The following is an 11,223-nucleotide window of genomic DNA, read 5'->3' on the forward strand; positions in this document are numbered from 1 at the left end:
GAGTCCTCCTGCCGATGCAGGGGACGCGGGTTCGTGACCCGGTCCGGGAGGATCCCAGTTGCCGCAGAGCAGCTGGGCCCGTGAGCCGTGGCTGCTGAGCCTGCGCGTCCGGAGCCTATGCTCCGCAACGGGAGAGGCCACGGCAGTGAGAGGCCCACGTACCAAAAATAAATAAATAAATTTTTGTCTATTTTTTCCGACTTGAAGCTTCTCATTTCTGTTTTAAGAACTGCAGACCTCAAAAAGTTTATGTTTGTTTTCATCAAGGACGTTTGAAGACTGACTCTTGGGAACTTTTAGGTCAGAACTGGTTAGAACAGAGTGTGGGAGGTGACACATAGTTTGTGATCTAAAATCAGTTAAGTGGGTTTTGCAACTGAAGTAGTTTCAGTGTAGTAAGGGTTTGGTTTAGTGTTTCATGAGATCTGTTTATTTTATGTGTGAGTGTGCGTGTGTACTGCACTGTGTTTAAAATGTATTCTTTGTGGTCTTGGTCATCACATTAGGTGGAAAGTTACTTCTCTGAGTCTCTCTCACAGTATTTTCTTTGGGGTTTTTTGTTGTTTTTGTTTTATTTTTATTTTTTTGGCTGCGCCTCAAGGCTTGTGGGTCTTCGTTCTCCGACCAGGGATCGAACCCGGGCCCTTGGTGGTGAAAGTGTGGAGTCTTGACCACTGGACCACCAGGGAATTCCCTCTCTTTTCTTATTTTAGGTTAATAGCGATCTAAGAGACATTTGGTCGTTAGTACCCTGTTTGACTGAATGTAGAGAAGCAAGGTATCTGTGTTTGTCTTTTCCGGTGAATACTTGAGAGAGAGATCGTAATGATACGGGTTGGCTGGTACACTCCAGGGGACGTGGGTCTCTGAGCTACCAGGGAGTGGGGTCTTGGGAGTTGGCCCCGGTGTCCTCGGCTGGAACAGTTAAGTTCATTGGCCGCTGTGACCCTGTGTGTGAAACACTGCTTGAAGTGGCAGAATAATTTGTAACTGGTGTGAACCAAAACAAAACTCGAAGCAAATGTGGTTAATACAGACGTGGTGAAGCACTGCCGCACACTTTGAAATGGTTCTTTGAGTGATCTCCAAGCTGTTTTTACTTCGTTCCTACCACTAAAACCAAGGTTACGCTTACATTTTATCTTACGTTTATTCTACAAGAGTCCCTTTACCTCCGTATTTGTTTCTTCTCTACTTCCCTTTTTCTTTGAAGGGTTTCATGAATATATCTTTGTGTATTTGCTTGACGAAAACACCAAGAATAACCTTTTCCATTTGCTTCTTGCTGTAAACTGAGGAAAAAGCACCAGTGTGGAAGTCTGGGGTTGGGGGGAGCCTTGGGCTCGAGCGTTAGGGGAGCACAGTTGACGAAAGCGTGGGCCCTGCAGGTGAACGGCCTGGTTAGATCCAGTCCCAGCTTTGGACTTCAGGCCAATTACTTACCCATCTCAGTTGCTTTAGTTTCCTTATCTGTGAAAGTGAAATGAATTAATTTCAGTAAAATCTTCAAAAGGACACTGGCGTCCAGTTCTCACAGCAGCTGAGGGACCTTGGGCAAGTTACCTGATCTCACTGGGCTTCATGTGTTTAAACAAAACATAGTTTTCTGATTCTTTGTACATATTTATTTACTTATTGGCCACGCCGTGCGGCTTGCAGGATCTAGTTCCCCAGCCAAGGATTGGCAGTGAGCGTGTGGAGTCCCAACCACCGGACCTCCAGGGAGTTCCCCCTTCATGCATATTTAAACTCTAGTTGGTCCCAATCCGTTTTATATTTTTGAGCCCTTGAAGTTACTCCTTTCTGTTTTTTGTATCAGTGGGACTAAAGAGATAGCTGTTTCCAGCAATATACATATTTTGTGCTAAAAATTATTTAAATTGTTGGAATGGATCTAAGCCTAGTTGTAGATGTTAGTCCCCTAATGTGCTAAGTTTTAGGTAAAGTATTACCCAAAACAGTGCTTTATCTTTTATTGAAAGCCTAGTCTTCATTAATGACAGTAGTAGTCAAGGGAGAGGCCTCTATTTTTATATTTTTGCTTCAGATGACCAGGAGTGAAAGTCTCAATGGTCATCTATTCTTTCTTTAAAACTTCTTACATAAAAGCACAAAATTTTTGGTGAATCGTCATTAAAATAATCACGTCCAAAATACAGAAATAAGTCGTAAGGTAGAGAGTCCATGACAGCAAGGAAAGAGGCAACTAAGTCTGACTGGCTTTGCGGCCATATCGTCCCCCAGAGTTGTCACTTGACAACCGTGTTGATCCAGTATCTTGGTTGGATGAAGAAGTCTTCCAGATACGGGATGAAGAACGTTCCTGACTCTCAGCCTTGAGCTGTTAAAAATAAAGAGAACAGTAGTTTTACGCTAAATTCTGTTTTAGTTTGTTAACTTTTCCCTCATTTCTTCACGATGCAACTTGTGAAATTTCCATTTCACTTGTTTTGGCTTCGAGCCCTAAATAAAAAGTAGCAAAGGTCTCCTTTCTGAGGATTAAAATTTTTACCTGTTTTATTACGGTTCCTTTGTTTTGCTTTTTAAATCAGTTCTTGCTGTTGGAGGTTCTGTTTTTAGCCCTTGGTGGGAGTTCCCACTGGTGAGCACGTGGATCTCTCTGACCCTCAGGCCGTCGGCTGCAGATGTGAGTCTAAGGATAGGGGACACAAGGGACCATATTGCTTATCTCCAGACAACTCGAGTGTGACCGGATCACAGAGCAGAACTACTCTGCTTCGTATAAACGGCACCGTAACCACAAAGTAGAGTGGAAATTGGTTTGCTTGCATATGCTCTGCAGACTCCGTAGCATCTGCGGGTGTCGTCCAGACTCTGGGTGACTTCCCGTCTGTCTCCGCCACGAACCTCCTGGTCCCCGTGTGTCCCCGGCCTTAGGGCTGCCGGTGTCGCGGTGAAGTGTGTGCCTCCTGTGTCGGTCTTCACGTCTAGATGGTGAATTTGTCAAGAACCAAAATTGAGTCGTGTTCTTCCTTGTGACCGGAGCTGACACAGCCCCCGCAGGGAGCCTGGAGCGCCCGTGGCCGTGTTGCTGCCGTGTGGCTCCCGCCGCCAGGAGGGCGGGAGGCCTGCGTCCCCCGCACCCTCCCCATCGTTGGGGCGGCTTCATCCATGACCGAGTGGCCGATGACCGTTCCCTTGCCGTTGAGTCAGGGCCGTGGCGTCTGCTGCCGGCACCTCCCTGGTCACCGCAGGCTGCTTCCCGTCCCCGGCTGACATTTCTGGGCCTCTGCTGGGCGGTGGCTCTTCCCCGCCCCTCACACGTCCCTCCGCCAGGCTCCTGCACCTCCCCAGCTGCCAGCAAAGCGCGTCCTTCCCTGTCTGGGCTCCTGACGGCACCAGCCCGGCCGAGCGATAGATCCCTAGGGCACAAGCTGCCTGCCTTTTTCTCCGCTGTGTTGCATTATTTATTGCATTAAATGTGTATAAATTGATTAGAATATAAATCAGCTTTTTGCTTTTTCAGCTTTGAAGAAACTGGTCAGAGGATCGTCTTGTTAAAAATTCTTCCCCTGTGTTGGTCTACAAGCAAACACGTTCAGTCCAAAAACTGTAGGTTTATACAGTGCATTTATCCCTGGAAGTTCAGTTTAGGAAAGGGGCTGCCTCCAGATTTACATTTATTTTAGGTCTGTTTCCCCTTCTTTGCACTGACCGCCCCCCTCATCTCCTAGGGCGCTGTCTTTGCCCTGGAGCCAGAGGACGAGGAGCGCCCCGCGGGCGCCGCGGAGGACAGCAACGACATCTACATCCTGCCCAGTGGCGGCTCCACGCTCGCCAGCCCCCCGGAGTCTCCGACGACCGCGACGGCGTCCTGGCAGGCCGAGGGCTTCCCCGTGTCGCTGTCCAGCAGCCAGAGCTGGCGCACCGAGAGCCCACCGGTGTCCCTGGGTCCCGAGTCGTGGCAGCAGGTCACAGTGGACCCCGAAGAAGTCAAGAGCTTGGACAGCAACGGGGCTGGAGAGAAGAGTGAGAACAACTCCTCCAACTCTGACATCGTGCACGTGGAGAAAGAGGAGATTCCCGAGGGCGCGGAGGCGGCGGCTGTGGCGGCCTCTGCCCTGATGGCGGCCGGGGAGCCTGGCCCCGAGGGGTCGGCCGGCCAGCCAGCCAGTCCCACGACATCTCTGTTCGTGGAACTCGCTGAAGAAGAGGCGGGAGCGGCCAGGTCCGGAGCTGCCGAACTGGAGCAGGAGGGGGTCCCGCCGCTAGAGCCCCCGGTGGAGCCCCCAGCAGCCCCGCCGGGCGGAGGGCAGGCGGTCCGCGGGTGGGGGGTGCTGGGCGCAGGGCCCTCCCCGGGCGGCCCCGAGGAGGCTGGCCCGCCGCCTGAGGGCAAGTCCCTCCTGCTCCTCGGGGGGGCAGCCGCTGCTGTTGCCATCCTGGCGGTGGCAGTTGGGGTGGCACTGGCTCTGAGAAGGAAGTAGATTTTTCGGAGAGAGAACACAAAAAGGTGTAAGGTTTTAGTTGTGTCGACTGGACTGGAGCGGCCAGAAGCTAGCTGGACATCCCTTGGACACTCCGGGGTCAGGAGGACTTGGGTCCGCAGGGCAGGGGGCCGACCCACGTGTTAGGGCTTGAGCTGGAGGCTGCGCACAGTGGTCTGATTGGAGGTCCCAGGCCTGGGCGCCTGCTAGGTTCAGGGTCTTGTGTGTAAAGTGCCCCCCGCCTGGCGTCCACAGCCCCTGGGTAGCTCCCGGGCCTGGGGCCTGTGCCCTGTAGGGTGCGCAGCCTCCGCCCACCAGCCCTGTAGCGCCTTCCCCAGTGGTGGCAGCCCCACCCCACGTGTCTCCCCATGTTGCCAAACGTCCCCCGGGGATAACGTCATCCCGTGAGAGCCACAGTCTCAGAGCGAGAGGGTCCCCATGGGGGCGCCTGGGGGGCAGACCCCAGGCAGGAGGGCGTGGCTGTGGGCCCCTCGGCTGCTGGCGCACTCCTGCCTGGAGTCTCAGCTCCTCTGTTCTTCCCGCCCTCAGTCCCGCAGCCCAGGTGCTCTGCTGGGTCTCAGCCGCCTCTCAGGTACTGCCCTGCCCGCCTCGCCCCAGGGTGCCCCGAGGCCCCGTGCAGAGGGCTTGCCCGATGCTTCCCGCAGTTCCCCTTGTAAAGATGCTGCCTTTAGTCTTTAAACGTACGAGACGGAAGAGACCTGGGGCCCCTGTCCGTGACTGCGGGGCAAGTTTGTCTCCGCGTCGGAAGCTGGAGGGTGGCTTAGCTGGCCTATCGAGGTTGCTCGCAGCCCTTTTGTCTGTGGGCACCCTTGAGCCGACGGGGACTCGCCAGCCGGCAGCGTCTCTCTTGCTGGGCCTCGCTGTCCGTGACCTGGACTAGCGGGATTCCCAGGTTCTGGCCTCAGCCTCCTTCCCAGTCAGGCCGCTCCTCAGCGGTCTCTTGCCAGGTGATAAGGGTTTCCACATGTGGGCTTACAGACTGGGGAATCATAACTCTCATTCAGTACACAAAGTCTCCTAAATATCATTGAAGTAAAAAGCAGGAAAGAGAGGCTGCCCTTGAGGGTCTAGCTTGGCTTTCAGAGTTCCATAACGGAGGCTCACACTGAGCTCGTCACGGCCCAAATGCCAGAGTGACAAACCGTAATGATCACGGTCAGCACGTGCCCGTGGAGACTCAGCGTAGCCTCATCCGCTGACAGCATCCCTCACGGGTGGACCGCGTCTCATCATGCCTGAGGTCAGTGTCACGGTTGGGGACACACGTGCTTGAGACAGGTCATCTCAGATTTATCCTAGTAAATGTAACAGGTTACTTTTTAAATCCTGAAATTTGTAATAAAATTACTTTACCTATCCTGATCACCAAAACTTGATGTTCTAAATGTGCTTTAATTTTTTAAATTTATTTTTTTAAATTAAATATTCTTCCTAAAGCGATACTGTTTAGAAGTTGGTCAGAAAGGTCTGGAGAGTGTGTGTGTGTGTGTGTGTGTGTGTGTGCGCGCGCGCGCGCGTGTGTACAGCTTTACCAGGCAGTGTATCGTGCGTTCTGAGTTTTTGGGTCTCGTTGGGGAGGGATGTTGGTCAGGGTCTTGGTGTCCTTCACTGAGGAGCCAGAGGTGAGGGAAGTGGGGTTTTCCTCGTGTGTTCCGACTGCAGCACTGGTGCTTCGTAGGGGAAGAGCGAACTGCTGAGTTGTCTTCATTCTCTTCCCTTTTATGATAGAATATTCTCTTTCCAGTGTTTACATGTAAACTCTGGATCCTCAAGCCCATTGGCTGAACGCACTGAAGCAGTAACAGGAGCCGGTTCGTTTCTGAGCTGCTGGCGGGAGGGCGGCTGGCGGGAGGTCTGCGCTGCGGAGGCTGAGGTCTGCGTTCTCCACGGCGGAGGGGTAAGGCGGGGCCACGCTTTACTCAGCAGTGACCCAGACAGCGTGGCCTTCAAGCACGGGGTTCCCGAGTGATAGGAGGACCTCAGCGTCCCCTCTGGTTGTGGACAGGAGGAGGGAGCGCCTAGTAAGGACTGTGGTGGTAGTGGCTCCCATGTTTTGCTGTGACGTTAACAACTGCTTCTCAGGTGCCCACCCCCTTTTTGGTGGGACTGGAACATCTGAGTCTAAGGTAGAGGGAGGATGATGGTGGGACGCAGGTGTGGAACTCAGACTCGTCACCCTCGTTTGAACTGCTGTGTTGGTACGTCCTGCAGAACCCTTAACTGCTGTATTGAATGTAATGATTTCTGATCACTTGGCAAGAGCCACTGAAGCTTTCTTGAGAAAAATACCAGGATTACAGAATGCTAGTTTACGTTCTCTGGAGTAAAGTGGTGACAACTCCGGGGCCTCAGAAACCAGTCAGTCCCAGCGTGCCTTGCGGCCATCAGCGCCGCCCCCGGAGAGCCTTCTAGATGAAAAGCCGTCTGCTGACCATCTGGTTCCCAGAGGCGGATCCTCCGCTCGCCTGTTCTCTCTCCCTGGGTGTGAACCGCCCCTGTTCATTTCCCATAGAAATTCATTTCCTCAGGCTCTTGCTGATTCCTGCTAATATAAAGCTGTGCCTGTTCCTTGCCTTTTCCCTGAAGGCTTTGGCATGGGGACAGATGTCACACCCGTCGAATTTTTAAATTATTTTAAGAGATGTTTTATAGAAATGAAAGGTATTGTAGGTAAGATTTTTTCCCCTCTTCTCTTAATTTCTTATGTCTGTTTACACAAACTTTACTTACCAAGAATTTGACGTGGTCATTTCATCAAGAGGGGCTGTCTGGTCTCTTTGTAGAAACAGCTTCTAGCCTCTGGACCAGTTCCACGCAGGCAGTATCTCGCGTCAAGTCTCAGCAACACACCTGACGCCAGGAGAACGTGTCCTCTTCCCCAGAGGACCAGGATCTGTCCTTGGTGGAGCCCCCCTGTTCTCCACTCCCCGCAGGGGTCGGCTGTGAGCTGGGCTTGAGTCCAGGGAGCGTCTCTTTTCCTTTCCCTAAACAAGGGTGGTCATTATCGTCTCAGCAGAGGGGCTGAGCAGTCAACAACACGCCAGGGGCTGTTGGAGGGCCTCCCTCGTCACGCTTCCCCTTCGCACCCCCTTGGGGTCACTACTGTCCCGAAGGCGTCTGGCATCTGTGCGGCAGGCAACAGTCAGAGCTTCTGACTCAGGTCTAGGGCTTCCCCGGCGTCTCCCATCCTTGTAACCTGCAGAGGTACCAGCAGGTACCCTGTCCCGCGTGGAGCGGCCCGTGCCCCGGGGAGGCTGCGGTTGGGCAGGGGCTGAGCCAGCTCCGTGGGACTGCACGCAGGAGCCAAGGTTTCATCAGTCTGTCCCAGGTGCTCACCGCACCAGGCCTCTCCCAACATGGACCTGGCGCCTGGCGGTTCCAGAGCCGCCCCGCTGGACTAGGGTCTCCTTGGCTTCCTTGGGTGGTGTGGGGGACAGGTGCCTGTCTGTGCCGCCCGGGGTGCAGGGGGCACCCACCCGGACACAGGCACGTCTTGGGAGCTGACGCTGGGAGCGCGACCTAATCGGGAAGTCGTTGCTGAAGTGTTGATCCGCATCTCCCCTTTCTTCGCACAAGACGATTATTCCACCGTCCCGTCTACACCGCAAGCGCTGCTGTAGCCCAGGGGGCTGTTCCCCAGGCGTCCGCAGGGCCGCCAATCCCGCCGCCCCTCACGGCCACACCGCACCCTCCCGCGAGCTATTTAGAGCAAGTGTTGGCCTCCTTCCCCAGGGAGAGCCAGGAGGTGGGCCCCTCCCTGCTACGTCTGGATGACGATTTCTGGTGAGAGAACTGTACTAAGCGGCTGGGTTCTTGGTCGGCACCGAAGGAAGTGACAACTTACTGTTTTCCTAGACCTGCTGTGTTTTCCTTGCTGTCACATTTGTTCATTTCCTCCTTCAGGTTAAAAGTGCCTCTTTCTACCTGACTTGTTCCTTGGCTGCGGTCTGCGCATTACGGATTCTGACGCTATCATCCCTCCTAAGGCCTGTGGTGAATCGGTCACCGTGGTAACACCCTCTTCCTGTGTGAGGTCCCTCTGCTCGCCCGCACAGCTGGCTTGTGGGTTATTCCGGCTCCGCTTGCCTTCATCACTGGCCTTCTGTGCTCGCTGGGGGAATGAAGCAAAGCGCAGCTCTGTGAATGGCGCTCTGTTGCAGGCGGCGCGGGGAGCAGACACCAGAGGATGTAATGAAATGAGCCTTGAAGACACTGATGTTCACACAGCAACCCCCTGCCTCGACCCGGGAGGGCTGCCTCCAGACCATCAGCCTTGTCATCTTACGTACGTACCTATGTGGTTTGATTGCAGGTTCTGTAAACACGCTAGCAACACCCAAAGGCCCACTCGCACAGCTAGTGAACTTGCTGGAGAATAACAGTGGCTCCGGGGCTGCAGCCCAGCAGTCAGTGCCGGCTCCTGAGGAGCCGGTCTGAGTACACCGGATGGGTCTCTGGACTTTCAGTGATGCCGAGCACCTTTTGTTCTCTTAACCATCATCACTTAATTCAAATACTTAAAAAGCAGGATGACACGTTCTCTTAATTAAAAACATCTCAATTCTGTCCACGAGGGTTGTGATGTAAAATGCACCAATTTCCAGGATGTACCCGAGTCCTGGTGGCCAGGATGTGCTCAAGGCTGGAATCTCTGTATGACGCTGGCTTGGGGAGAAGAGCGGTCATCTTGCTTTATGATCAAGAAAGTATATCTGACTTGGTCTGGAAAAATTGACACCAGAACATGTATAAACTGCATTAAAACGGTGGCTTACTGTATTAATGTACGCAAAACAGTGGCAGGTAAAGATGCTGTGACACATTATTTATTTACCTACTTACTGCACCACATGGCACGCGGGATCTTAGTTCCCCAGCCAAGGATCAGACCCGTGGCCCTGCAGTGGGAGCGTGGCTCTTAACCACTGGACCGCCAGGGAGGTCCCTGAAAACTTTAAAGTATTGTAAGAGATAGTCTGGGATGATTTGGTGCTTTAGAGCTCCTTTCTCTTCCATTAGTTTATAGAGTTGACTACTTGAGTTTAAATTGCTCCTGGGCCTGGAAGAAACTGTCTCCCTGCTGAGACACATTGTACTGACTGATCCCTGTGTCTGTGTTCATGTGTGATTCACCCTGTTTCCACGGTGACATGAGCCCTTTAAACCTAGAAGATTGTTTCCAGAGGCGCAGCCACACCTACTTGCTTTTAGGACTTGCAGCGTTCTGCAGGTGTCAGCCTGAGACCCAGCCCTGGGGTGCTGTGTTCGACGCTGAACCATGGAGTCATTTTTCTTTTCTGGTAAGTTTAAACTCAGGGAACAGGGAAGTGGTTTTGGTAACAACGTATTTATCAGTACTTAATTACTCGTGTTCGAATTGTCCTTCCCCAGAGCATCATGGTCACAGTAACGAGGGCGTTTCTATTACTGGTGATGTGAGACCTGGACCCTACCCACCATTGAACTTGGACGCAGACCAATCCTAGTAAACACTTAGCGCTCGGAACAGACCGGGCTGTATTGCTTCTAATAGTAAGTACTCTGGTTTACTCTGGTGCTAAGTGATTGCGTTTTGTTATTGTATTCTTTTTTTTTCAAATTTTATTGGACTATAGTGTTTTGTTTCGTTTAAATTTATTTTTGGCTGCATCGGGTCTTAGTTGCCCCGCGACATGTGGGATCTTAGTTCCCCGACCAGGGATCGAACCTGCATCCCCTGCACTGGAAGGCAGATTCTTAACCACTGGACCACCAGGGAAGTCCCTGTTATTACTTGTATACTGACTGTGTGTCTAGAAAAGGGAGCCACCACAAATGCTGTCTAACTGCTCTTTCACCTTTATGCCTAGAGACCTGTTCTCTGCATAAGCAGCTAGCTTCATAGGTGCAGATGAGCTGGGGGCACGGCTGAAGATGAAAGCGTAAGACTCTTCACAGACATGCCCCACAGGACAGATGCAGTAGCTTCTCCAGTAGCTTAAAATTTTTATCAAAACCTTGACTTCTTGGAAAGAGAAAAGGGTGCGTTTAGTTACATGATTTTGGAAACTGGTTGACATAGGCCTTGAAATTACCTCCACGTCTTTTAAATGCCTGTGGTTCCTGACTCAAATAGAAGGAATTCACGGTGAAAAAGTCAAACACACAAAAGTCTGATTTTCCTGTTAAACGTTCGAGTCCAGAACCTCTTGTGCTGCTTGGTTTTTAAACAGGAAGACCGAGTGCGCCTGAGCCAGCGGGGCCGGGGTCACCCTGAGCCGGGACAGAGCCACGATGCTGCTGGCCAGAAACCGGTCACCCACAGTGGGCCAGCGGGGCGCTATGGGAGCCGTGGGGCTGGTATGGGCCACTGACTGATTCTGGACCGGGTGCCCTCCATCAACGGCAAGTTCAAGGAAGACGATTAATTAAACCCATCCCCTTGGACCCCTCCGGTATCTGGTGGTGCTGCCTTCTTCCATCTGCATCTGGAATGGCCCAGGCTCTTGGGATGAACCTCGAGGAAATATACAGTGAGAGATTTCCTGTGCTGGTGGAATTAGCTTTGGTATGTGAACACACACAGCATTAAACCTCTCTATGAAACCTAAAAAAAAAAAAAAAAAAAAAAGACTGCACTTCCTTACTATGAAGGTGTCCCTGTTTTGAGGGGAATTTATCACTTGTAAGAGGTCCATGCATTCCCTCTCCAATCCCTGGTCCCCTCACACTCGGCACTGCCTGTGGTAACACCACCACCACCACCACCAAGGGTGCG

General features: G+C 52.5%; 1 protein-coding gene across 9 annotated transcripts in view; it reads left to right on the plus strand.

The window, feature by feature from the left end:
• The window catches only part of BCL2L13 (BCL2 like 13), an 85,892-nt gene that overhangs the window by 60,151 nt on the left and 14,518 nt on the right, over window positions 1-11,223 (plus strand). For 6 of the 9 annotated variants that reach the window (XM_060306658.2, XM_060306656.2, XM_060306657.2 and 3 more), the window contains 4 exons: window positions 3,696-5,706; window positions 6,211-9,766; window positions 9,858-9,998; window positions 10,679-11,013. In XM_060306658.2, the coding sequence (XP_060162641.1) occupies window positions 3,696-4,445 (750 nt within the window). In that variant the 3' untranslated portion in view covers window positions 4,446-5,706; window positions 6,211-9,766; window positions 9,858-9,998; window positions 10,679-11,013. The remainder of the gene's footprint in view (window positions 1-3,695; window positions 5,707-6,210; window positions 9,767-9,857; window positions 9,999-10,678; window positions 11,014-11,223) is intronic. The other 3 variants (XM_060306655.2, XM_060306653.2, XM_060306652.2) reach the window with 3 other exon arrangements.

Source organism: Globicephala melas, chromosome 10 (genome assembly GCF_963455315.2).
Source record: "Globicephala melas chromosome 10, mGloMel1.2, whole genome shotgun sequence".
Lineage (NCBI taxonomy): Eukaryota > Metazoa > Chordata > Mammalia > Artiodactyla > Delphinidae > Globicephala > Globicephala melas.